We start from the raw sequence: 26,300 nt of genomic DNA, 5'->3' as shown, positions 1-26,300 counted from the left end.
CCAGCCGTCCTTGAAATATATATTTTCAATGCCCTGACAACGTCCAGCAACTTGGAATCCTCCAAATCGCTAGTAGCCGCAGGCACCACAATAGGCTGGTTCAGGTGAAACGCTGAAACCACCTTAGGCAGAAACTGAGGACGCGTCCGCAGTTCTGCCCTGTCCGAATGGAAAATCAGATATGGGCTTTTATACGATAAAGCCGCCCATTCTGACACTCTCCTGGCTGAAGCCAGGGCCAGTAGCATGGTTACTTTACATGTAAGATATTTCAAATCCACCGATTTGAGTGGCTCAAACCAATGGGATTTGAGAAAATCCAAAACTACATTAAGATCCCACGGAGCCACTGGGGGCACAACTGGGGGCTGTATATGTAGTACTCCTTTTACAAAAGTCTTGACTTCAGGAACTGAAGCCAATTCTTTTTGGAAGAAAATCGACAGGGCCGAAATTTGAACCTTAATGGACCCTAATTTGAGGCCCATAGACAATCCTGTTTGCAGGAAATGTAGGAATCGACCCAGTTGAAATTCCTCCGTCGGGGCCTTCCTGGCCTCACACCACGCAACATATTTTCTCCAAATGCGGTGATAATGTTGTGCAGTCACCTCCTTCCTGGCTTTTACCAGGGTAGGGATGACCTCTTCCGGAATGCCTTTTTCCCTTAGAATTCGGCGTTCAACCGCCATGCCGTCAAACGCAGCCGCGGTAAGTCTTGGAATAGACACGGTCCCTGCTGAAGCAGGTCCCGTCTTAGAGGTAGAGGCCACGGATCTTCCGTGAGCATCTCCTGAAGTTCCGGGTACCAAGTTCTTCTTGGCCAATCCGGAGCCACGAGTATCGTTCTTACTCCCCTGTGCCGTATAATTCTCAGTACTTTTGGTATGAGAGGCAGAGGAGGAAACACATACACTGACTGGTACACCCATGGTGTTACCAGAGCGTCCACAGCTATTGCCTGAGGGTCTCTTGACCTGGCGCAATACCTGTCCAGTTTTTTGTTGAGGCGGGACGCCATCATATCCACCTTTGGTTTTTCCCAACGGTTCACAATCATGTGGAAGACTTCTGGATGAAGTCCCCACTCTCCCGGGTGTAGATCGTGTCTGCTGAGGAAGTCCGCTTCCCAGTTGTCCACTCCCGGAATGAACACTGCTGACAGTGCTATCACATGATCTTCCGCCCAGCGAAGAATCCTTGCAGCTTCTGCCATTGCCCTCCTGCTTCTTGTGCCGCCCTGTCTGTTTACGTGGGCGACTGCCGTGATGTTGTCCGACTGGATCAACACCGGCTGACCCTGAAGCAGGGGTTTTGCCAGGCTTAGAGCATTGTAAATCGCTCTTAGCTCCAGTATATTTATGTGAAGAGACATCTCCAGGCTTGACCACACTCCCTGGAAGTTTCTTCCCTGTGTGACCGCTCCCCAGCCTCTCAGACTGGCATCCGTAGTCACCAGGACCCAGTCCTGTATGCCGAATCTGCGGCCCACTAACAGATGGGCAGTCTGCAGCCACCACAGGAGAGACAACCTTGTTCTTGGTGACAGTGCTATCCGCTGATGCATGTGCAGATGCGATCCGGACCATTTGTCCAGCAGATCCCACTGAAATGTCCGTGCATGGAATCTGCCGAATGGAATCGCTTCGTACGAAGCCACCATCTTTCCCAGGACTCTTGTGCATTGATGTACTGACACCGTTCCTGGTTTTAGGAGGTTCCTGACAAGTTCGGATAACTCCCTTGCTTTTCCCTCCGGGAGAAACACCTTTTTCTGAACCGTGTCCAGAATCATTCCCAGGAACAGCAGACGAGTTGTCGGGGTCAATTGAGATTTTGGAAGATTCAGAATCCACCCGTGTTGCTGGAGCACTACCTGGGTTAGTGCTACACCGACTTCCAGCTGTTCTCTGGACTTTGCCCTTATCAGGAGATCGTCCAAGTAAGGGATAATTAATACGCCTTTTCTTCGTAGAAGAACCATCATTTCGGTCATTACCTTGGTAAAGACCCGAGGGGCCGTAGACAAACCAAACGGCATCGTTTGAAACTGATAATGACAGTCTTGTATCACGAACCTGAGATACCCTTGGTGTGAGGGGTAAATTGGGACATGCAGATAAGCATCCTTTATGTCCAGGGACACCATGAAGTCCCCGTCTTCCAGATTCGCTATCACTGCTCTGAGTGACTCCATTTTGAACTTGAATTTCTGTATGTACAGGTTCAAGGATTTCAGATTTAGAATAGGTCTTACCGAACCGTCCGGCTTCGGTACCACAAATAGTGTGGAATAATACCCCTTTCCCTGTTGTAGGAGGGGTACCTTGACTATCACCTGCTGAGAATACAGCTTGTGAATGGCTTCCAAAACCGACGTCCTTTCTGAGGGAGACGTTGGTAAAGCAGACTTTAGGAACCGGCGAGGGGGAAACCTTTCGAACTCCAGCATGTAACCCTGAGATATTATCTGCAGGACCCACGGGTCCACTTGTGAGTGAGCCCATTGATTGCTGAAAATCTTGAGTCGACCCCCCACCGTTCCTGGGTCCGCTTGTAAAGCCCCAGCGTCATGCTGATGGCTTTGTAGAAGCCGGGGCGGGCTTCTGTTCCTGGGCAGGGGCTGCGTGCTGCCCTTTCTTACACCCTTTCCTCTGCCTCTCGGCAGATAAGACTGTCCTTTTGGTCGCTTTTTATAGGAGCGAAAGGACTGCGGCTGAAAAGACGGTGTCTTTTTCTGTTGTGAAGGGGTCTGAGGTAAAAAGGTGGATTTGCCGGCAGTTGCCGTGGTCACCAGGTCCGAAAGACCGACCCCAAACAATTCCTCTCCTTTATATGGCAATACTTCCATATGCCTCTTGGAATCCGCATCACCTGACCACTGTCGCGTCCATAAACTTCTTCTAGCAGATATGGACATCGCGCTTACTCTTGATGCTAGAGTACAAACATCCCTCTGAGCATCTCGCATATAAAGAAAAGCATCCTTTAATTGCTCTAGAGTCAATAAAATACTGTCCCTATCCAGGGTCTCAATATTTTCAGTCAGAGAATCCAACCACACTACCCCAGCACTGCACATCCAGGCTGAGGCTATTGCCGGTCGCAGTATAACACCCGTATGTGTGTATATACTCTTCAGTGTAGTTTCCAGCCTCCTATCTGCTGGATCCTTGAGGGCGGCCGTATCAGGAGACGGCAACGCCACTTGCTTTGATAAACGTGTGAGCGCCTTATCCACCTTAGGGGGTGATTCCCAGCGCGCCCTAACCTCTGGTGGGAAAGGGTATAATGCCAACAACTTCTTTGAAATTAGCATTTTTCTATCGGGGGTAACCCACGCTTCATCACACACATCATTCAATTCCTCTGATTCTGGGAAAAATACAGGTAGTTTTTTCACCCCCCACATAATACCCCTTTTTGAGGTACCAGTAGTATCAGAGAGCTGCAAAGCCTCCTTCATTGCCGTGATCATATAACGTGTGGCCCTATTGGAAAATACGTTTACTTCCTCACCGTCGACACTAGATTCATCTGTGTCGGTACCCGTGTCGACTGACTGAGGTAAGGGACGTTTTACAGCCCCTGACGGTGTCTGAGATGCCTGAACCGGTACTAACTGGTTTGCCGGGCGTCTCATTTCGTCAACTGACTTTTGTAATGTGCTGACATTATCACGTAATTCCATAACCAAAGCCATCCATTCCGGTGTCGACTCCCTAGGGGGTGACATTACCATCATCGGCAATTGCTCTGCCTCCACACCAACTTCGTCCTCATACATGTCGACACACACGTACCGACACACACAGCAGCCACACAGTGAATGCTCTATTGAAGACAGGACCCTCCTAGCCCTTTGGGGAGACAGAGGGAGAGTTTGCCAGCACACACCAAAAGCGCTATACAGTATATAACAACCCTAGAAGGTGTTGTTTTTATATATGCGCTCTCAATATATATTTATATCGCCAATTTATGCCCCCCCTCTCTTTGTTACCCTGTTTCTGTAGTGCAGTGCAGGGGAGAGTCGTGGGAGCCTTCCTCACCAGCGGAGCCGTGCAGGAAAATGGCGCCGAGTGCTGAGGAGAATAAGCTCCGCCCCTTTTCCGGCGGGCTTTTCTCCCGGTTTTTCTAATAAACTGGCCTGGGTTAAATACATACATATAGCCTTAATGGCTATATGTGATGTATTTATTTGCCTCTAAGGTACTCTATATTGCTGCCCAGGGCGCCCCCAGCAGCGCCCTGCACCCTCCGTGACCGAGATCCGTGAGCCGTGTAGCAACAATGGCGCACAGCTGCAGTGCTGTGCGCTACCTCTATGAAGACTGAAGTCTTCTGCCGCCTGTTTCCGGACCTCCGTTCTGCCGTTCTTCAGCGTCTGTAAGGGGGATCGGCGGCGCGGCTCCGGGACGAACCCCAGGCTGACCTGTGTTCCGACTCCCTCTGGAGCTCAGTGTCCAGTAGCCTAAGACTTCAATCCTCCTGCAGGCAGGTGAGTTGCAAGTCTCTCCCCTAAGTCCCTCGTTGCAGTGCTCCTGTCGCCAGCAGGAGACACTGATTAGAAACCTAAAAAAAAACTTTTCTAACTAGCTCTTTAAGAGAGCCACCTAGATTGCACCCTCTCGGACGGGCACAAAAACCTAACTGAGGCTTGGAGGAGGGTCATAGGGGGAGGAGCCAGTACGCACCATGTGACCTAAAAGCTTTTTTAGATGTGCCCTGTCTCCTGCGGAGCCCGCTATTCCCCATGGTCCTGACGGAGTCCCCAGCATCCACTAGGACGTTAGAGAAATAATAAGAATTTACTTACCGATAAATCTATTTCTCGGAGTCCGTAGTGGATGCTGGGGTTCCTGAAAGGACCATGGGGAATAGCGGCTCCGCAGGAGACAGGGCACAAAAAGTAAAGCTTTAGGATCAGGTGGTGTGCACTGGCTCCTCCCCCTATGACCCTCCTCCAAGCCTCAGTTAGGATACTGTGCCCGGACGAGCGTACACAATAAGGAAGGATTTTGAATCCCGGGTAAGACTCATACCAGCCACACCAATCACACTGTACAACCTGTGATCTGAACCCAGTTAACAGTATGATAACAGCGGAGCCTCTGAAAAGATGGCTCACAACAATAATAACCCGATTTTTGTAACTATGTACAAGTATTGCAGATAATCCGCACTTGGGATGGGCGCCCAGCATCCACTACGGACTCCGAGAAATAGAATTATCGGTAAGTAAATTCTTATTTTCTCTATCGTCCTAGTGGATGCTGGGGTTCCTGAAAGGACCGTGGGGATAATACCAAAGCTCTCAAACGGGCGGGAGAGTGCGGATGACTCTGCAGCACCGAATGAGAGAACTCCAGGTCCTCCTTAGCCAGGGTATCAAATTTGTAGGATTTTACCAACGTGTTTGCCCCTGACTAAATAGCCGCTCGGCAAAGTTGTAAAGCCGAGACCCCTCGGGCAGCCGCCCAAGATAAGCCCACCTTCCTTGTGGAATGGGCATTTACATATTTTGGCTGTGGCAGGCCTGCCACAGAATGTGCAAGCTGAATTGTATTACACATCCAACTAGCAATAGTCTGCTTAGAAGCAAGAGCACCCAGTTTGTTGGGTGCATACAGGATAACAGCAAGTCAGTTTTCCTGACTCCAGCCGTCCTGGAACCTATATTTACAGGGCCCTGACAACATCTAGCAACCTGGAGTCCTCCAAGTCCCTAGTAGGCGCAAGGCACCAAAATAAGCTGGTTCAGGTGAAACACTGACACCACCTTAGGGAGAGAACTGGGGACGAGTCCGCAGCTCTGCCCTGTCCAAATGGACAACCAGATATGGGCTTTTTTGAGAAAAAAACCACCAATTTGACACTCGCCTGGTCCAGGCCAGGGCCAAGAGCATGGTCACTTTTCATGTGAGATGCTTCAAATCCACAGATTTGACTGGTTTTAAACCAATGTGATTTGAGGAATCCCAGAACTACGTTGAGATCCCACAGTGCCACTGGAGGCACAAAAGGGGGTTGTATATGCAATACTCCCTTGACAAACTTCTGGACTTCAGGAACTGAAGCCACTTCTTTCTGGAAGAAAATCGACAGGGCCGAAATTTGAACCTTAATGGACCCCAATTTGAGGCCCATAGACACTCCTGTTTGCAGGAAATGCAGGAATCGACCGAGTTGAAATTTCTTCGTGGGGCCTTTCTGGCCTCACACCACGCAACATATTTTTGCCACATGTGGTGATAATGTTGTGCGGTCACCTCCTTTCTGGCTTTGACCAGGGTAGGAATGACCTCTTCCGGAATGCCTTTTTCCCTTAGGATCCGGCGTTCCACCGCCATGCCGTCAAACGCAGCTGCGGTAAGTCTTGGAACAGACATGGTACTTGCTGAAACAAGTCCCTTCTTAGCGGCAGAGGCCATAAGTCCTCTGTGAGCATCTCTTGAAGTTCCGGGTACCAAGTCCTTCTTGGCCAATCCGGAGCCATGAGTATAGTTCTTACTCCTCTACGTCTTATAAGTCTCAGTACCTTAGGTATGAGAAGTAGAGGATGGAACACATACACCGACTGGTACATCCATGGTGTTACCAGAACGTCCACAGCTATTGCCTGAGGGTCTCTTAACCTGGCGCAATACCTGTCCCGTTTTTTGTTCAGACGGGACGCCATCATGTCCACCTTTGGTATTTCCCAACGGTTTACAATCATGTGGAAAACTTCCCGATGAAGTTTCCACTCTGCCGGGTGGAGGTCGTGCCTGCTGAGGAAGTCTGCTTCCCAGTTTCCATTCCCGGAATGAAACACTGCTGACAGTGCTATCACATGATTTTCCGCCCAGCGAAAAGTCCTTGCAGTTTTTGCCATTGCCCTCCTGCTTCTTGTGCCGCCCTGTCTATTTACGTGGGCGACTGCCGTGATGTTTTTCCCACTGGATCAATACCGGCTGACCTTGAAGCAGAGGTCTTGCTAAGCTTAGAGCATTATAAATTTACCCTTAGCTCCAGTATATTTATGTGGAGAAAAGTCTCCAGACTTGATCACACTCCCTGGAAATTTTTTCCTTGTGTGACTGCTCCCCAGCCTCTCGGGCTGGCCTCCGTGGTCACCAGCATCCAATCCTGAATGCCGAATCTGCGGCCCTCTAGAAGATGAGCACTCTGTAACCACCACAGGAGAGACACCCTTGTCCTTGGATATAGGGTTATCCGCTGATGCATCTGAAGATGCGATCCGGACCATTTGTCCAGCAGATCCCACTGAAAAATTCTTGCGTGAAATCTGCCGAATGGAATTGCTTCGTAGGAAGTCACCATCTTTACCAGGACCCTTGTGCAATGATGCACTGATTTTAGGAGGTTCCCGACTAGCTCGGATAACTCCCTGGCTCTCTCTTCCGGGAGAAACACCTTTTTCTGGACTGTGTCCAGAATCATCCCTAGGCACAGCAGACTTGTCGTCGGGATCAGCTGCGATTTTGGAATATTTAGAATCCACCCGTGCTGTTGTAGCAGTATCCAAGATAGTGCTACTCCGACCTCCAACTGTTCCCTGGACTTTGCCCTTATCAGGAGATCGTCCAAGTAAGGGATAATTAAGACGCCTTTTCTTCGAAGAAGAATCATCATTTCGGCCATTACCTTGGTAAAGACCCGGGGTGCCGTGGACAATCCAAACGGCAGCGTCTGAAACTGATAGTGACAGTTCTGTACCACGAACCTGAGGTACCCTTAGTGAGAAGGGCAAATTTTGGACATGGAGGTAAGCATCCCTGATGTCTCGGGACACTATATAGTCCCCTTCTTCCTGGTTCGTTATCACTGCTCTGAGTGACTCCATCTTGATTTGAACCTTTGTAAGTGTTCAAATTTTTTTAGATTTAGAATAGGTCTCACCTAGCCTTCTGGCTTCAGTACCACAATATAATGTGGAATAATACCCCTTTTCTTGTTGTAGGAGGGGTAATTTGATTATCACCTGCTGGGAATACAGCTTGTGAATTGTTTCCCATACTGCCTCCTTGTCGGAGGGAGACCTTGGTAAACCAGACTTCAGGAGCCTGCGAAGGGGAAACGTCTCGACATTCCAATCTGTACCCCTGGGATACTACATGTAGGATCCAGGGGTCCTGTACGGTCCCAGCGTCATGCTGAGAGCTTGGCAGAAGCGGTGGAACGCTTCTGTTCCTGGGAATGGGCTGCCTGCTGCAGTCTTCTTCCCTTTCCTCTATCCCTGGGCAGATATGACTCTTATAGGGACGAAAGGACTGAGGCTGAAAAGACGGTGTCTTTTTCTGCAGAGATGTGACTTAGGGTAAAAACGGTGGATTTTCCAGCAGTTGCCGTGGCCACCAGGTCCGATGGACCGACCACAAATAACTCCTCTTCCTTTATACGGCAATACACCTTTGTGCCGTTTGGAATCTGCATCACCTGACCACTGTCGTGTCCATAAACATCTTCTGGCAGATATGGACATCGCACTTACTCTTGATGCCAGAGTGCAAATATCCCTCTGTGCATCTCGCATATATAGAAAATGCATCCTTTAAATGCTCTATAGTCAATAAAATACTGTCCCTGTCAAGGGTATCAATATTTTTAGTCAGGGAATCCGACCAAGCCACCCCAGCTCTGCACATCCAGGCTGAGGCGATCGCTGGTCGCAGTATAACACCAGTATGTGTGTATATACTTTTTATGATATTTTCCAGCCTCCTGTCAGCTGGCTCCTTGAGGACGGCCCTATCTATAGACGGTACCGCCACTTGTTTTGATAAGCGTGTGAGCGCCTTATCCACCCTAAGGGGTGTTTCCCAACGCGCCCTAACTTCTGGCGGGAAAGGGTATACCGCCCATAATTTTCTATCGGGGGGAACCCACGCATCATCACACACTTCATTTAATTTATCTGATTCAGGAAAAACTACGGTAGTTTTTTCACATCCCACATAATACCCTCTTTTGTGGTACTTGTAGTATCAGAAATATGTAACACCTCCTTCATTGCCCTTAACGTGTGGCCCTAATAAGGAATACGTTTGTTTATTCACCGTCGACACTGGATTCAGTGTCCGTGTCTGTGTCGACCGACTAAAGTAAACGGGCGTTTTAAAACCCCTGACGGTGTTTCTGAGACGTCTGGACCGGTACTAATTGTTTGTCGGCCGTCTCATGTCGTCAACCGACCTTGCAGCGTGTTGACATTATCACGTAATTCCCTAAATAAGCCACCCATTCCGGTGTCGACTCCCTAGAGAGTGACATCACCATTACAGGCAATTGCTCCGCCTCCTCACCAACATCGTCCTCATACATGTCGACACACACGTACCGACACACAGCACACACACAGGGAATGCTCTGATAGAGGACAGGACCCACTAGCCCTTTGGAGAGACAGAGGGAGAGTTTGCCAGCACACACCAAAAACGCTATAATTATATAGGGACAACCTTATATAAGTGTTTTCCCTTATAGCATCTTTTATATATTTCTAACGCCAAATTAGTGCCCCCCCTCTCTGTTTTAACCCTGTTTCTGTAGTGCAGTGCAGGGGAGAGCCTGGGAGCCTTCCCTCCAGCCTTTCTGTGAGGGAAAATGGCGCTGTGTGCTGAGGAGATAGGCCCCGCCCCTTTTTCAGCGGGCTCGTCTCCCGCTCTTTAATGGATTCTGGCAGGGGTTAAATATCTCCATATAGCCCCCGGAGGCTATATGTGAGGTATTTTTAGCCAAAAAAGGTTTTCATTTGCCTCCCAGGGCGCCCCCCTCCCAGCGCCCTGCACCCTCAGTGACTGCCGTGTGAAGTGTGCTGAGAGGAAATGGCGCACAGCTGCAGTGCTGTGCGCTACCTTAAGAAGACTGAGGAGTCTTCTGCCGCCGATTCTGGACCTCTTCTCGTTTCAGCATCTGCAAGGGGGCCGGCGGCGAGGCTCCGGTGACCATCCAGGCTGTACCTGTGATCGTCCCTCTGGAGCTAATGTCCAGTAGCCAAAGAAGCCAATCCATCCTGCACGCAGGTGAGTTCACTTCTTCTCCCCTAAGTCCCTCGTTGCAGTGATCCTGTTGCCAGCAGGACTCACTGTAAAATAAAAAAAACTTAAGCTAAACTTTTCTAAGCAGCTCTTTAGGAGAGCCACCTAGATTGCACCCTTCTCGGCCGGGCACAAAAATCTAACTGAGGCTTGGAGGAGGGTCATAGGGGGAGGAGCCAGTGCACACCACCTGATCCTAAAGCTTTACTTTTTGTGCCCTGTCTCCTGCGGAGCCGCTATTCCCCATGGTCCTTTCAGGAACCCCAGCATCCACTAGGACGATAGAGAAATGCGATAAAGACCAGAGTAGAACAGGAATAAAAATGGCTTTTACATACACCTTGTCCCTTCAGCAGTAGGGGAGACACAGATGGTGGGATGTCCCAAAGCCACAACTCAAAAGGAAGTGAAGCTCAAGAACAGGAACGTTCCTACCAAAAGCAGCTTCCTCAGAATTGGCATTACCACAACCCAGTGAACAGATATCCCATAACATACACGTCCTCATACAGCTAGCCTGTATAAATGCAAGATGCCCGACGGGAGTGAAGCATAGAGAGCACAAAGCACCTTCTTTGCAAGCATGTGCTTCTTAATCACAATACAATAAACCTGCTTCCCAAGACTGTACTGGTTAGTGTGATATGTGACACTTTTATATCTGTGTGTGACTGAGACTGACTGGAAGCAAAGTTAGATTAAAAAAACAAAGACAAAAAAACAAATCCTGCCCCTCAGAATTTTTAGAGACCTATCCTCTTCTGTGGAAAAAGGAGATAGCGAAAGAAACAAAACACTGTTTCAGCTTCTGGACGGAGTTTCTCAAACTCCATCCTCAGGTTTTCTAGAACACCTGGTGATCTATAAAATGTGTCAGGAATGAAATCATCCACTTTCACACTGAGACAGTTAATAGTTTGCACACCTTTGCATCAGCTAGGTGGTTTGGAAAACAAGAACCGTCATGGGTCCAGAGGTACCAAATTTGAGAAATACTACCCTAGACCAAACTGTGTGCCTAGGCACCCTGGGGCGCCACGGGGTACTTGCAAGGGTGCCCTGGTTTGGTGGTCCAGGACCATTTACAAAATTATTTATGGTCAATGTAATAGGTAAAACCAGTGCTTATGGCTTCCAATCATAAAATATGTGGAGAAACACAAGTGAATTGTGTCCCTCACCACATAATTGAACCTAAGGATGACATATAAACACGATTTACTTTTTTTCTGAATGTCTCAATAAGAAACCTTTGGCCTAGGGGTTCCGTGAAAAAATTCTGATACTCTGGGGTGCAGTTGCTCAAAAAAGTTAGAGAGCCACTACTCTAGACAAAGTCTTAGTTTCACTTCCTACAATGAACACGAAAGGCAGCTTCCTAGCCTACAGCCAAAGTCTGAATAAATGGTTGGCAAGATCATTTTGTTTTAAAAAAAGTCATGTCTCTAAAGAGATTCCGTTTGAAAGCTTGGGTTGCTAAAGATGGGTAATTTATCAAAAGTTTTGACCCACCAACCTCTAATAAAGGTGTATGGACATAACTGGCCCTGTATTTGCAAAAATACAATGCTCTTTGCAGACAGGAATTTTTCTGGAACAACTAAAGGAATTGTTAGACCACCTTTAAAAAAAAAAAAAAAAAAAATAATCTAATTTAGCTCCAGACTGCATGTCCAATTACACACTGGTATCAAACCCTCAGTCACGAGTGCCACTGCCATGCTGTGTTCCACAGGGTTCTATACCATCTCCCATGCTTTTTGTAGTATACGTGCTGCCACTGGGGGACATTAGATGTCATGACCTGGCCAACCTATGCTATGCAGATGAACGGTACTTGTCCTTTGCACCTGGTACGGAGAACCCAATACCAGCTCTAAATAAGTGTCTAGCTGAGCTTCAGTAGTGGATGAGTGCCAGTTGGCTGCAATTGAATCCTGATAAAGAGGTCTCACCAACAAGGAGTGCATTATCACTGCTTTATCACTTCTCCAGGCTCAATACATCTGCCCCATTGTATAGCGACAGAGATTCTTTATAATGGAAGTGGAACTAGATCATGCTATAAGACCAGTGGTTCTCAATCTGTGTGCCACGACAAGTGGCCGAAACGAGGCTGCCCAGAAACCGCCTATTTTTTTTATTTTAGTTAGTTAGGGGTTGTGTGTGAGCACGCAGGAGTTTGCGGCGGGCAGGTGTTGGTAGTAAGTAACAGGCAGTGAGGAGGATGCATGTTGCTGAATGCGGTCCTGGGTGCTCCGAGGAGCTGAACGGATCAGCGCTGCAATCGCCACTGCATTACATGTAAGTGGGGGCTGCGGGGACACATTAGCTTCAGTCCGAGAAAGCAGTATTCACCGGTGGGACACTGCTGGGTTGGTGAGCGGGATGGGCTTGGCGGACGGGCGGCAGCTTACAGAAGTGAATAGAAAAGTTTAGTGTACATATTTACTTTACGAAGCAAAAAAAAAAGTCTGCCCTGGTTTTAACATCTTCAGGGGACCTCTTTCCTGTGGTGCACAGGTTGTAGTGGCACCTAGCCCTGGTGCATGACTTTAATTCATTATGTCAGTGGTTCTCAAACTGTGTGCCATGGCACCCTGGAGTGCCTTGGAGTACTTGCAGGGGTAACCTGGATTGGTGGTCAAGGACCAATTCAAATTCTTAACAGTTAATGTAACAGACAAAACCAGTGCTTGCGGCTTCCAATCATAAAATATGTGGACAAACAGAAGTGAATCCTGTCCCTCATCACATAATTGAACCTAAGGATGACATATAAACATCATTTACTTGATTTAATATTTTTTTCTGAATTTCTCAATAAGAAACTTTTGGCCTAGGGGTGCCGTGAAAAATAGGATTTTAATACCTACCGGTAAATCCTTTTCTCCTAGTCGGTAGAGGATGCTGGGGTCCACTTCAGTACCATGGGGTAGACGGTTCCACAGAAGTCATGGGCACTTTAAGACTTTTCAAGGGTGTGAACTTGCTACTCCCTCTATGCCCCTCCTCCAGACCTCAGTGATAGGAACTGTGCCCAGGGAGACGGACATTTCGAGGAAAGGATTTACTTTTATACTAATGGTGAGATTCATACCAGCTCACACCTCAACCATGCCGCATAACATGGCATTCAACATGACACACGCCAACAGGCATGAATCATTTACAGCAACATGCTGAAAACAAATGAAACACAACTTGTGTAACTATAAAGAACAAACTGCAGGTAAAGTACGCACTGGGTCGGGTGCCCAGCATCCTCTACGGACTAGGAGAAAAGGATTTACCGGTAGGTATTAAAATCCTATTTTCTCATACGTCCTAGAGGATGCTGGGGTCCACTTCAGTACCATGGGGTTATACCAAAGCTCCAGTACAGGTGGCAGTACCGACTGACCGAACTTGAGGTCCTCATCGGCCAAGGTGTCAAACTTATAAAATTTAGCAAATGTGTTTGACCCTGACCAAGTACGTTTTAAAGCCGAGACGCTCCAGGCAGCCGCCCAGGATGAGCCCACTTTCCTAGTAGAATGGGCCTTCACCGACTTCGGTACCGGCATGCCTGCCGTAGAATGAGCCTGTTGAATTGTCCCTCTGATCCAGCGCGCAATAGTCTGCTTAGAAGCAGGACACCCAATCTTGCTGGGAGCATACAGGACAAACAGAGCCTCTGTTTTCCGTAATCGAGCTGTTCTTGCGACATAAATCTTCAAAGCTCTAACCACATCTAGAGACTGTGACTCAGTGAACGTGTCAGTAGCTACTGGCACCACAATTGGTTGGTTTATGTGGAAGGACGAAACCACCTTTGGAAGAAATTGTTGACGAGTTCTTAACTCTGCCCTATCTTCATGGAAGATCAGGTAAGGGCTCTTGTGAGACAAGGGCCCCCAACTCCGACACCCGCCTTGCGGATGCCAAGGCCAAAAGTATCACCACTTTCCAAGTGAGAAACTTCAATTCTATCTCCTGCAGAGGTTCAAACCAATCTGATTGAAGGAACTGCAACACCACATTAAGGTCCCATGGTGCCACTGGAGGCACAGATGGAGGCTGGATGTGAAGAACCCCTTTCACGAACGTCTGGACTTGTGCAAAGGAGGCCAATTGTTTTTGAAAGAAAACTGATGAGGCCGAAATCTGGACCTTGATTGACCCCAATCTAAGGCCCGCATCCACACGAGCCTGCAGAAAATGGAGAAAACGTCCCAACTCAAACTCTTCCGTAGGAGCCTTCTTGGATTCACACCAAGACACACATTTTCTCCAAATACAGTGGTAATGTTTAGACGTTACTCCTTTCCTGGCCTGAATAAGAGTGGGAATGACTTCCTTGGGAATACCCTTTCGGGCTAGGATCCGATGCTCAGCAGCCATGCCGTCAAATGTAGCCGCGGTAAGTCTTGATACACACACGGTCCCTGCTGTAGTAGGTCCTCTCGAGGAGGAAGAGGCCGAGGATCTTCTATGAGCAACTCCTGAAGATCTGGATACCAAGCCCTCCTTGGCCAGTCTGGGTCAATGAAGATTGCTCAAACTCTTGTTCTTATTATTATTTTGAGAACTTTTGGAATTCGTGGAAGCGGAGGGAAAACATATACCGACCGAAACACCCACTGGGTCACCAGTGCATCCACTGCTATTGCTTGATGGTCTCTAGACTTTGAACAATATCTCTGAAGCTTCTTATTTAGACGAGATGCCATCATGTCTACTTGAGGAACTCCACAAAGACTTGTCACCTCTGCCTTCTTAGTGGAGGTCCCACTCTCCTGGATGGAGATCGTGTCTGCTGAGGAAGTCTTCTTCCCAGTTGTCCACTCCCGGAATGAAAATTGCTGACATAGCTAACATGTCTTTCTGCTCAGAGGAGAATACTTGTCACCTCTGCCATTGCCGCTCTGCTTTTCGTTCCGCCTTGCCTGTTTATGTACGCGACTGCTGTTACATTGTCCGACTGGAACTGCACGGGATCTTGAAGAAGATGTACCGCTTGTAGAAGGCCATTGTAAATGGCTCTCAATTCCAGAACGTTAATGTGAAGGCAGACTTCCTGACTTGACCATTTTCCTTGGAAGCTTTCCCCCTGTGTGACAACTCTCCAGCCTCGGAGACTTGCATCCGTGGTTATTAGGACCCAGTCGTGAATCCCAAACCTGCGTCCCTCTAGTAGGTGAGAACTGTGAAGCCACCACAGGAGCGAAATCCTGGCTTTGGGGGACAGGATTATTTTCCGGTGCACTTGTCCAACAGGTTCCACTGGAATACTCTGTCATGGAATCGGCCAAACTGTATGGCCTCGTAGGCCGCTACAATTTTTCCCAACAACCAAATGCATTGATGGATCGACACGCTTGTTGGTTTTAATATTTGTTTGACCATTTTCTGCATTTCCAGAGCCTTTTCCACTGGAAGAAATACTCTCCGTACCTCTGTGTCCAGAATCATTCCTAAAAAGGACAATCTTGTAGTCGGTTCCAACTGCGACTTTGGAAAATTCATGATCCAACCGTGTTGTTGGAGTATTGACAGAGAGAGTGCGATGTTCTGCACCAACTGTTCTCTGGATCTCGCTTTTATCAGGAGATCGTCCAGATAAGGAATTATATTGACTCCTTTTTAACGAAGGAAGACCATCATCTCCGCCATCACCTTGGTGAATACCCTCAGTGCCATGGAGAGTCCGAACGGCAACGTCTTAAACTGGTAATGGCAATCATGTACTGCGAATCTCAGATAAGCTTGGTGCGAAGGATAAACGGGAACATGCAAGTAAGCATCTTTTATGTCTACTGACACCATGAAGTCCCCCCCTCTTCCAGACTGGAAATCACTGCCCTCAGGGATTCCATCTTGAACTTGAACCTTTTCAGGTAGAGATTCAGAGTTTTCAGGTTTAAAATCGGTCTGACCGAGCCGTCCGGCTTCGGAACTACGAAAAACCTTCTCCTTACTGTGCCAAGGGTACCACGACAATGACCTGATCCTGATATAATTTTTTAATTGCCGTTGTTACTGCCTCTCTTCCCGGAAGAGAAGCTGGAAAGGTCGATTTGAAAAATCGGCATATGGGGGGGGGGGGGGGACGTCTTGAAACTCTAGTTTGTACCCATGGGACACTATTTGTAAGACCCATTGGGTCCAGGCCAGATTGAATCCAGATTTGGCTGAAAAGTTTCAGACGTGCTCCCACCCGAGCGGACTCCCGCAAGGGAGCCCCAGCGTTATGCTACAGATTTGGCAGAAGCAGGGGTGGACTTCTGCTCCTGCGATCCGGGAGACGCTGCGGATTTCTTTCCTTTTTTCCCTACCTGCAAAAAAGGGGAGACCTTTGGCCTTTTTGTATTTGTTGGGCCGAAAAGACTGTATGCGAGAGTGTCTTTTTTGCCAGTGTAGGAGCATAAGGCAAGAATGTCGACTTACCTGCGGTAGCCGCCGAGACTGACGCATCCAGCCCATCACCAAACAAGGCCTCACCTTTATACGGGAGAGCCTCCATATTTCTTTTGGAATCTGCATCAGCATTCCACTGGCGAATCCACAACGCCCTCCGAGCCGATACTGCCATGGTAGCGGTTCTTGATCCCAAGAAACCAATATATTTCATGGTTTCTAGTACGTACGCAGCAGCGTCTTTGATATGACCTGACGTTGACAAGTTTTCTGACCACTTTTCAATAGCACTACTCACCCCCTCACAGACAATGGTAGGCCTGAGTAGTGTCCCATTGGCCACATCGATAGATCACCTCACTCACTTGCGGTCTGTCGGCTCCTTAAGTGAAGCCATTCCAGGCGCAGGGAGAAACACCTTTTCTCTTTTATGACAGGGCCCTGTCTAAAATGCGGGGTGACTCCAACCTTTTTTGGAAAAAGGTAAGCTGCCTGAATTCCTTTTGGGAATCTGAAATTTCTTTTCAGGTTAAATCAAACCAGAGGTGGAGGGAAAATTACATTACTTCTTTACTAAAGTAAACCCTCTCCTTGTGGTAAAAGAGGGGGCTTCATAACTTCTAACACCTCCTTTATAGCTAAAACATGCTTTGAATGTTTTGCTAACTTAGGACCTATTCCCCTGGAATCACTAGTGTCGACACAGGAATCAGAGTCCGTGTCGGTATCAGTTTGTACTACTTCTGCAAACTTGTATGTGACGCAGAAAGGCAGAACTATTAAAAATCACATCTTCAACAGATTATTTTAATTTTCTGTATGAGATTCAGTCCAACCTCTTACTGATATGATTCACACCATCATGTAACCTTTCACCCAGTCAGGCTCTTGGTGTCATATTACACCTCTATGTCCCTAACATGTCTCCCCACAGAGTTCCCTGCCACAGACATGTCACATACGTGCAGAACCACACCACAGACACTCCGGGACTTATAGGTGACAGACCCACAGTAAAATCTGTCAGAGGGACACAGATAGGATTTACCAGTTTACAACCCAGTGCCAGTAACACAATGTCTGTGAACACAAAATGCCCACTGACATTCAGCGCTTTTATAATGTTAATCACACAATTATATAGCACCAAATTCACTGTGGCCCCCCCTGTTTTGCACTGATACTTGTTCAGTAGTGGAGGAGGACCAGCGTTGTCTGTGCAGCCTGAGGAGAGAGAGAAAATGGTGCTGAGCAGTGTGCTGGCTGACTGAGGAGGAAGCTCCACTCTTCAATGGCGTGTTTCTCCTCAGCTTTTATGAGATAATTTTTTATACTGGCAGGGGTAGGACTGTGCCTCAGCAACTTATGCCCCTTATTTATGCCAGTTTCCATAGGTTTCATGCTGCCCAGGGTGCCCGCGCCCCCCGCAGTGCCTGTGTATGTGTATGTTTATGTTGCGCTGCGCTCCCGCCAGTCGCGCGGTACCTTTAGCCGTCACTTTCTTCATTGAAGATCTGTCTTCTAACACTCACCTGTCTTCTGACTTCTGGCTCTGTGAGGGGAGTGACGGCGTGCTGTGGGAGTGAGCATCTAGACACGGCTAGCGTTCAGTTCCCTTCAGGAGCTAATGGTGTCCTGTCAGCCAGAAGCAGAGCCATGAAATTCTTTAGGAAGTTGGTTCCTACTTCTGCCCCCTCAGTACCACGAAGTAGGGAGACTGTTGCCAGTTCTCCCTGAAAATGAAAAACCTAACATAAGTCTTTTCAGAGAAACTCAGTAGAGCTCCTCAGAGTGCATCCAGTCTGCCTGGGCACATTCCTAAAACTGAGGTCTGGAGGAGGGGCATAGAGGGAGGAGCCAGTTCATACCCTTGAAAAGTCTTTAAGTACCCATGACTCCTGCGGAACAGTCTATACCTCATTGTACTGAAGTGGACCCCAGCATCCTCTAGGACGTATGAGAAATTCTGATACTCTAGTTTTAGAATCACTGCTATAGACTGTATTGCGCCATTGAATTTTAATTTTGTACTGTATGTGGATTGAATCCAAAACCCTATGAGGAGAGATCAAGAACTTATAGCGGATGTGAGTACAAGGGCCTTCCTCTGTCATCAACAGACATATAACCTGTTATATTTGTATTCATTTCAGAGCACCTACATCTGTGGGATTAAATATGATCTGAAGGTGGACGTGATGCCGGCTGTCAGTATCCCGGCAGCTGCATCGCGCCCGCCATAATGCAGGCAGCGGGGCGAGCGCCAAGATTCCCCTTGCGGGTTTGCTGCACTCGCCACGCTGCAGGCTCAGTGGCTCGCCACAGGATCTATTCCCACTCTATTGGTGTCGTGGATACTCACAAGTAGGAATAGCACCGTTGCGACAGTATTCCATCTGTCGTCATTGTCGGCTGCCGGGATCCCTACAGCCTGCAAATTAACCGCATCCCCATCTGTGACCATATATGTACTGTGTTTGAGAGTTAGGCGACACCTAATGGTCAATTAGATACAGGCTGCCCGTTTAGCACATGATACACATGTTATTCCGGTTGCAGCTAACTGAATCTGCTCCATAACAACACAAGTTTTCTGCAATGGTATTAATGTATATGAATGCTCAGTGGTATAAAAAGGATCAATATAGCATTGGAAGGGTTTTGCATATTGGTGCTGTATTTTCATATTACTCTGTCATCTCCACTGACACTGAAATAGGTTTTAAACAGTTTATTCCTCACAGGATCTTCAAATTCTCAAAAACCCATGCAAGACATGAGCTACTGTAGAAAGAATTTTCCTTGAAAATAAGCAGTCCTGAAGGCGAGCAAAATTAAAGATTTTAAAACAGAGTATTGGAATTTATTCCATAGTGAAGCCCAGTTATTCAAACCCCAGACATACCAGGGTACGGAGCTGGTGGATATGGCAGTGGCTTGTTGGTGGCCCTGTAGTAAGCGACCGCTCTCCTGAACCGGGAAACTTTGTCATCTGTTCTGGACTGAAAAACATAAGTAATTTACTTTAATACATTTGTATTATACTACTATAATATAAATCACGCTTTTTTCATTATCGCGCTTCTTCCACTCTTTTACCCCAAATCACACTCTTCCTCCTACAATATTTATACACATATAACACACTCATATAATATCACATTAACCCTAAAAGCTATCTAGAATTACCTATTGTCTAAGAATAATCCGTCACCACATTGCTATTTTAAAGCCTATAAAAACGTTTAAAAAAAATAAAATAAAAATCCCACTCAGCAAATACAATTTTGGTTGGCATAGACCTCGATGTGGCAAAGTAAGCAGCCATTAGAGCTTTGATTTGGCATTCTAATTGATCAAACTATAAAGATGCTCCTATAAAAATGCAAAGCCTGTACTTAACAAAAGAGGACAATGATTTGTGTGCTGCCATATAACCCCCCCATCCCACACACAATCTAAATAAACAGATACAGAACAATAAAATGTAAGACTTGCAATAATGGGGTTAAAAAAATGGTCTTCAATCTGTACTTCAAGAATATCATTGTCTGTTTTTAGTCTAAAGCAGGCCCAATGGTCATGGTAATAGAAATGTAATATAAAGGAAAGGCTCAATTTTAACCCATTTTTTTAATAAAAAAAATAAAAAAAATGGGGAAGCAGATGCCAAAGATATCTTTAATACTGCAAAACTGGATAGCCTGAGCTGGGGGCGGGGTATAGGGGAGGAGGGACCCCAGCATTCTGGGAACTCAAAAGCTGTAACTGTTTGGTGCCCAGTCCTCTCCAACCACCTACACCCCCAAGGTATTCCCTGAGAAAAAAAATAAGATTTTGAACCTACCGGTAAATCTTTTTCTCCTAGTTCGTAGAGGATGCTGGGGACTCTGTAAGGACCATGGGGTATAGACGGGCTCTGTGCACTGGCTCCTCCCTCTATGCCCCTCCTCCAGACCTCAGTTAGAGAAACTGCGCCCAGAGGAGATGGACAATATGAGGAAAGGATTTTGTTAATCTAAGGGCAAGATTCATACCAGCCCACACCAATCATACCATATAACCTGGAATATATGCAACCAGTTAACAGTATGAAAAAAAACCCAGTATCAGTCAAAGGCCGATTCTAACTAACATAACCCTTATAAAAGCAACAACTATAAACAAGTCTTGCAGATGTAGTCCGCACTGGGACGGGCTCCCAGCATCCTCTACGGACTAGGAGAAAAAGATTTACCGGTACGTTTAAAAATAAGAATTTACTTACCGATAATTCTATTTCTCGGAGTCCGTAGTGGATGCTGGGGTTCCTGAAAGGACCATGGGGAATAGCGGCTCCGCAGGAGACAGGGCACAAAAGTAAAGCTTTCCGATCAGGTGGTGTGCACTGGCTCCTCCCCCTATGACCCTCCTCCAAGCCAGTTAGGTACTGTGCCCGGACGAGCGTACACAATAAGGGAGGAATTTTGAATCCCGGGTAAGACTCATACCAGCCACACCAATCACACCGTACAACTTGTGATCAAAACCAGTTAACAGTATGATAACAGAGGAGCCTCTGAAAGATGGCTTCTTAACAATAACCCGAATTAGTTAACAATAACTATGTACAATTATTGCAGATAATCCGCACTTGGGATGGGCGCCCAGCATCCACTACGGACTCCGAGAAATAGAATTATCGGTAAGTAAATTCTTATTTTCTCTATCGTCCTAGTGGATGCTGGGGTTCCTGAAAGGACCATGGGGATTATACCAAAGCTCCCAAACGGGCGGGAGAGTGCGGATGACTCTGCAGCACCGAATGAGAGAACTCAAGGTCCTCCTTAGCCAGAGTATCAAATTTGTAAAATTTTACAAACGTGTTCTCCCCTGACCACGTAGCTGCTCGGCAAAGTTGTAATGCCGAGACCCCTCGGGCAGCCGCCCAAGATGAGCCCACCTTCCTTGTGGAGTGGGCCTTTACAGATTTAGGCTGTGGCAGGCCTGCCACAGAATGTGCAAGTTGGATTGTGCTACAGATCCAACGAGCAATCGTCTGCTTAGACGCAGGAGCACCCATCTTGTTGGGTGCATACAATAAAACAACGAGTCAGATTTTCTGACTCCAGCTGTCCTTGCAATATATATTTTTAATGCTCTGACAACGTCCAGTAACTTGGAGTCCTCCAAGTCACTTGTAGCCGCAGGCACTACAATAGGCTGGTTCAGATGAAATGCTGACACCACCTTAGGGAGAAAATGCGGACGAGTCCGCAGTTCTGCCCTGTCCGAATGGAAAATCAGATATGGGCTTTTGTAAGATAAAGCTGCCAGTTCTGACACTCTCCTGGCCGAAGCCAGGGCTAGTAACATGGTCACTTTCCATGTGAGATATTTTAAATCCACCTTTTTTAGTGGTTCAAACCAATGAGATTTTAGAAATTCCAAAACCACATTGAGATCCCACGGTGCCACTGGAGGCACCACAGGAGGCTGTATATGCAGCACTCCCTTAACAAAAGTCTGGACTTCAGGAACTGAAGCCAATTCTTTTTGAAAGAAAATCGACAGGGCCGAAATTTGAACCTTAATAGATCCCAATTTGAGACCCATAGACAATCCTGATTGCAGGAAATGTAGGAATCGACCCAGTTGAAATTCCTCCATCGGAGCACTCCGATCCTCGCACCACGCAACATATCTTCGCCAAATGCGGTGATAGTGTTGCACGGTTACTTCCTTCCTTGCTTTAATCAAAGTAGGAATGACTTCTTCCGGCATGCCTTTTTCCTTTAGGATCCGGCGTTCAACCGCCATGCCGTCAAACGCAGCCGCGGTAAGTCTTGAAACAGACAGGGACCCTGCTGAAGCAAGTCCCTCCTTAGAGGTAGAGGCCACGGATCTTCCGTGATCATCTCTTGAAGTTCCGGGTACCAAGTCCTTCTTGGCCAATCCGGAACCACTAGTATCGTTCTTACGCCTCTTTGCCGTATAATTCTCAATACTTTTGGTATGAGAGGCAGAGGAGGAAACACATACACCGACTGGTACACCCAAGGCGTTACCAGCGCGTCCACAGCTATTGCCTGCGGATCTCTTGACCTGGCGCAATACCTGTCCAGTTTTTTGTTGAGGCGAGACGCCATCATGTCCACCATTGGTCTTTCCCAACGGGTTACCAGCATGTGGAAGACTTCCGGATGAAGTCCCCACTCTCCCGGGTGAAGGTCGTGTCTGCTGAGGAAGTCTGCTTCCCAGTTGTCCACTCCCGGGATGAACACTGCTGACAGTGCTATCACATGATTCTCTGCCCAGCGAAGAATCCTTGCAGCTTCTGCCATTGCACTCCTGCTTCTTGTGCCGCCCTGTCTGTTCACATGGGCGACTGCCGTGATGTTGTCCGACTGGATCAACACCGGTTTTCCTTGAAGCAGAGGTTCTGCCTGGCTTAGAGCATTGTAGATTGCTCTTAGTTCCAGAATGTTTATGTGAAGAGACGTTTCCAGGCTCGTCCACACTCCCTGGAAGTTTCTTCCTTGTGTGACTGCTCCCCAGCCTCTCAGGCTGGCGTCCGTGGTCACCAGGATCCAATCCTGTATGCCGAATCTGCGGCCCTCCAATAGATGAGCACTCTGCAACCACCACAGAAGAGATACCCTTGTCCTTGGAGACAGGGTTATCCGCTGGTGCATCTGAAGATGCGACCCTGACCATTTGTCTAACAGATCCCTCTGGAAAATTCGTGCATGGAATCTGCCGAATGGAATTGCTTCGTAAGAAGCCACCATTTTTCCCAGGACTCTTGTGCATTGATGTACAGACACCTTTCCTGGTTTTAGGAGGTTCCTGACAAGCTCGGACAACTCCTTGGCTTTTTCCTCCGGGAGAAAAACCTTTTTCTGAACCGTGTCCAGAATCATCCCTAGGAACAGCAGACGAGTTGTCGGCATTAACTGGGATTTTGGAATATTCAGAATCCAGCCGTGTTGTTTTAGCACTTCTTGAGACAGTGCTAATCCCCTCTCTAGCTGTTCTCTGGACCTTGCCCTTATTAGGAGATCGTCCAAGTATGGGATAATTAATACGCCTTTTCTTCGAAGAAGAATCATCATCTCGGCCATTACCTTTGTAAAGACCCGAGGTGCCGTGGACAATCCGAACGGCAGCGTCTGAAACTGATAGTGACAGTTTTGTACAACGAACCTGAGGTACCCCTGGTGTGAGGGGTAAATTGGAACGTGGAGGTACGCATCCTTGATGTCCAAGGACACCATAAAGTCCCCTTCTTCCAGGTTCGCTATCACTGCTCTGAGTGACTCCATTTTGAACTTGAACTTCTTTATGTACAGGTTCAAGGACTTCAGATTTAGAATAGGTCTTACCGAGCCGTCCGGCTTCGGTACCACAAATAGAGTGGAATAATACCCCTTTCCCTGTTGTAGAAGAGGTACCTTGACTATCACCTGCTGAGAGTACAGCTTGTGAATGGCTTCCAAAACCGTCTCCCTTTCGGAGGGGGACGTTGGTAAAGCAGACTTCAGGAAACGGCGAGGCGGATCTGTCTCTAGTTCCAACCTGTACCCCTGAGATATTATCTGCAGGATCCAGGGATCTACCTGCGAGTGAGCCCACTGCGCGCTGAAATGCTTGAGACGACCGCCCACCGCCCCCGAGTCCGCTTGAGAAGCCCCAGCGTCATGCTGAGGCTTTTGTAGAAGCGGGGGAGGGCTTCTGTTCCTGGGAAGGAGCTGCCTGTTGGTGTCTCTTCCCCCTTCCTCTGCCTCGTGGCAGATATGAATATCCCTTTGCTCTCTTGTTTTTAAAGGAACGAAAGGACTGCGGTTGAAAAGTCGGTGTCTTTTTCTGTTGGGGAGTAGCTTGAGGTAAAAAGGTGGATTTCCCGGCTGTAGCCGTGGCCACCAAATCTGATAGACCGACTCCAAATAACTCCTCCCCTTTATACGGCAAAACTTCCATATGCCGTTTTGAATCCGCATCGCCTGACCACTGTCGCGTCCATAAACTTCTTCTGGCCGAAATGGACATAGCACTTACCCGTGATGCCAGTGTGCAGATATCCCTCTGTGCATCACGCATATAAAGAAATGCATCCTTTATTTGCTCTAAAGACAGTAAAACATTGTCCCTATCCAGGGTATCAATATTTTCAATCAGGGACTCTGACCAAACTACTCCAGCACTGCACATCCAGGCTGACGCTATAGCTGGTCGTAGTATAACACCTGTATGTGTGTATATACTTTTTTGGATATTTTCCATCCTCCTATCTGTTGGATCTTTAAGTGCGGCCGTCTCAGGAGAGGGTAACGCCACTTGTTTAGATAAGCGTGTGAGCGCCTTATCCACCCTAGGAGGTGTTTCCCAGCGCGCCCTAACCTCTGACGGGAAAGGGTATAAAGCTAATAACTTCTTTGAAATTAGCATCTTTTTATCGGGGGCAACCCACGCTTCATCACATACATCATTTAGTTCTTCTGATTCAGGAAAAACTATAGGTAGTTTTTTCACACCCCACATAATACCCTGTTTAGTGGTACCAGTAGTATCAGCTAAATGTAACGCCTCCTTCATTGCCAAAATCATATAACGTGTGGCCCTACTGGAAAATACGGTTGATTTGTCACCGTCGCCACTGGAATCAGTGCCTGTGTCTGGGTCTGTGTCGACCGACTGAGGCAAAGGGCGTTTTACAGCCCCTGACGGTGTTTGAGGCGCCTGGACAGGCACTAACTGATTGTCCGGCCGTCTCATGTCGACAAACGACTGCTTTAGCGTGTTGACACTATCCCGTAATTCCATAAATAAAGGCATCCATTCTGGTGTCGACCCCCTAGGAGGTGACATCCCCATATTTGGCAATTGCTCCGCCTCCACACCAATATCGTCCTCATACATGTCGACACACACGTACCGACACACAGCAGACACACAGGGAATGCTCTTAACGAAGACAGGACCCCACTAGCCCTGTGGGGAGACAGAGGGAGAGTTTGCCAGCACACACCAAAAGCGCTATATATGACAGGGATAGCCTTATAATAAGTGCTCCCTGTATAGCTGCTTTTATAATATAATTTTTGCCACTATTTTGCCCCCCCTCTCTTGTTTTACCCTGTTTCTGTAGTGCAGTGCAGGGGAGAGACCTGGGAGCCGTCCTGACCAGCGGAGCTGTGTAAGGAAAATGGCGCTGTGTGCTGAGGAGATAGGCCCCGCCCCTTTTCCGGCGGGCTCGTCTCCCGCTCTTTAGTGTATTCTGGCAGGGGTTAAATATCTCCATATAGCCCCGGAGGCTATATGTGAGGTATTTTTTAGCCAAATAGGTTTTCATTTGCCTCCCAGGGCGCTCCCCTCCCAGCGCCCTGCACCCTCAGTGACTGCCGTGTGAAGTGTGCTGAGAGGAAAATGGCGCACAGCTGCAGTGCTGTGCGCTACCTTTAGAAGACTGAGGAGTCTTCTGCCGCCGATTCTGGACCTCTTCATGTTTCAGCATCTGCAAGGGGGCCGGCGGCGAGGCTCCGGTGACCATCCAGGCTGTACCTGTGATCGTCCCTCTGGAGCTGATGTCCAGTAGCCAAGAAGCCAATCCATCCTGCACGCAGGTGAGTTCACTTCTTCTCCCCTAAGTCCCTCGTTGCAGTGATCCTGTTGCCAGCAGGACTCACTGTAAAATAAAAAACCTAAGCTAAACTTTCTCTAAGCAGCTCTTTAGGAGAGCCACCTAGATTGCACCCTTCTCGGCCGGGCACAAAAATCTAACTGGCTTGGAGGAGGGTCATAGGGGGAGGAGCCAGTGCACACCACCTGATCGGAAAGCTTTACTTTTGTGCCCTGTCTCCTGCGGAGCCGCTATTCCCC

The 26,300-nt window shown here is 47.8% G+C and overlaps 1 protein-coding gene across 1 annotated transcript in view; it reads right to left on the bottom strand.

The window, feature by feature from the left end:
* The window catches only part of FAM120A (family with sequence similarity 120 member A), a 225,659-nt gene that overhangs the window by 98,165 nt on the left and 101,194 nt on the right, over positions 1-26,300 (bottom strand). The window contains exon 5 of the mRNA XM_063940739.1: positions 19,348-19,444. Within this exon, the coding sequence (XP_063796809.1) occupies positions 19,348-19,444 (97 nt within the window). The remainder of the gene's footprint in view (positions 1-19,347; positions 19,445-26,300) is intronic.

This window comes from Pseudophryne corroboree, chromosome 9 (assembly GCF_028390025.1).
Source record: "Pseudophryne corroboree isolate aPseCor3 chromosome 9, aPseCor3.hap2, whole genome shotgun sequence".
NCBI classification, from domain to species: Eukaryota; Metazoa; Chordata; class Amphibia; order Anura; family Myobatrachidae; genus Pseudophryne; species Pseudophryne corroboree.
This window is presented reverse-complemented; position numbering and strand designations above follow the sequence as displayed.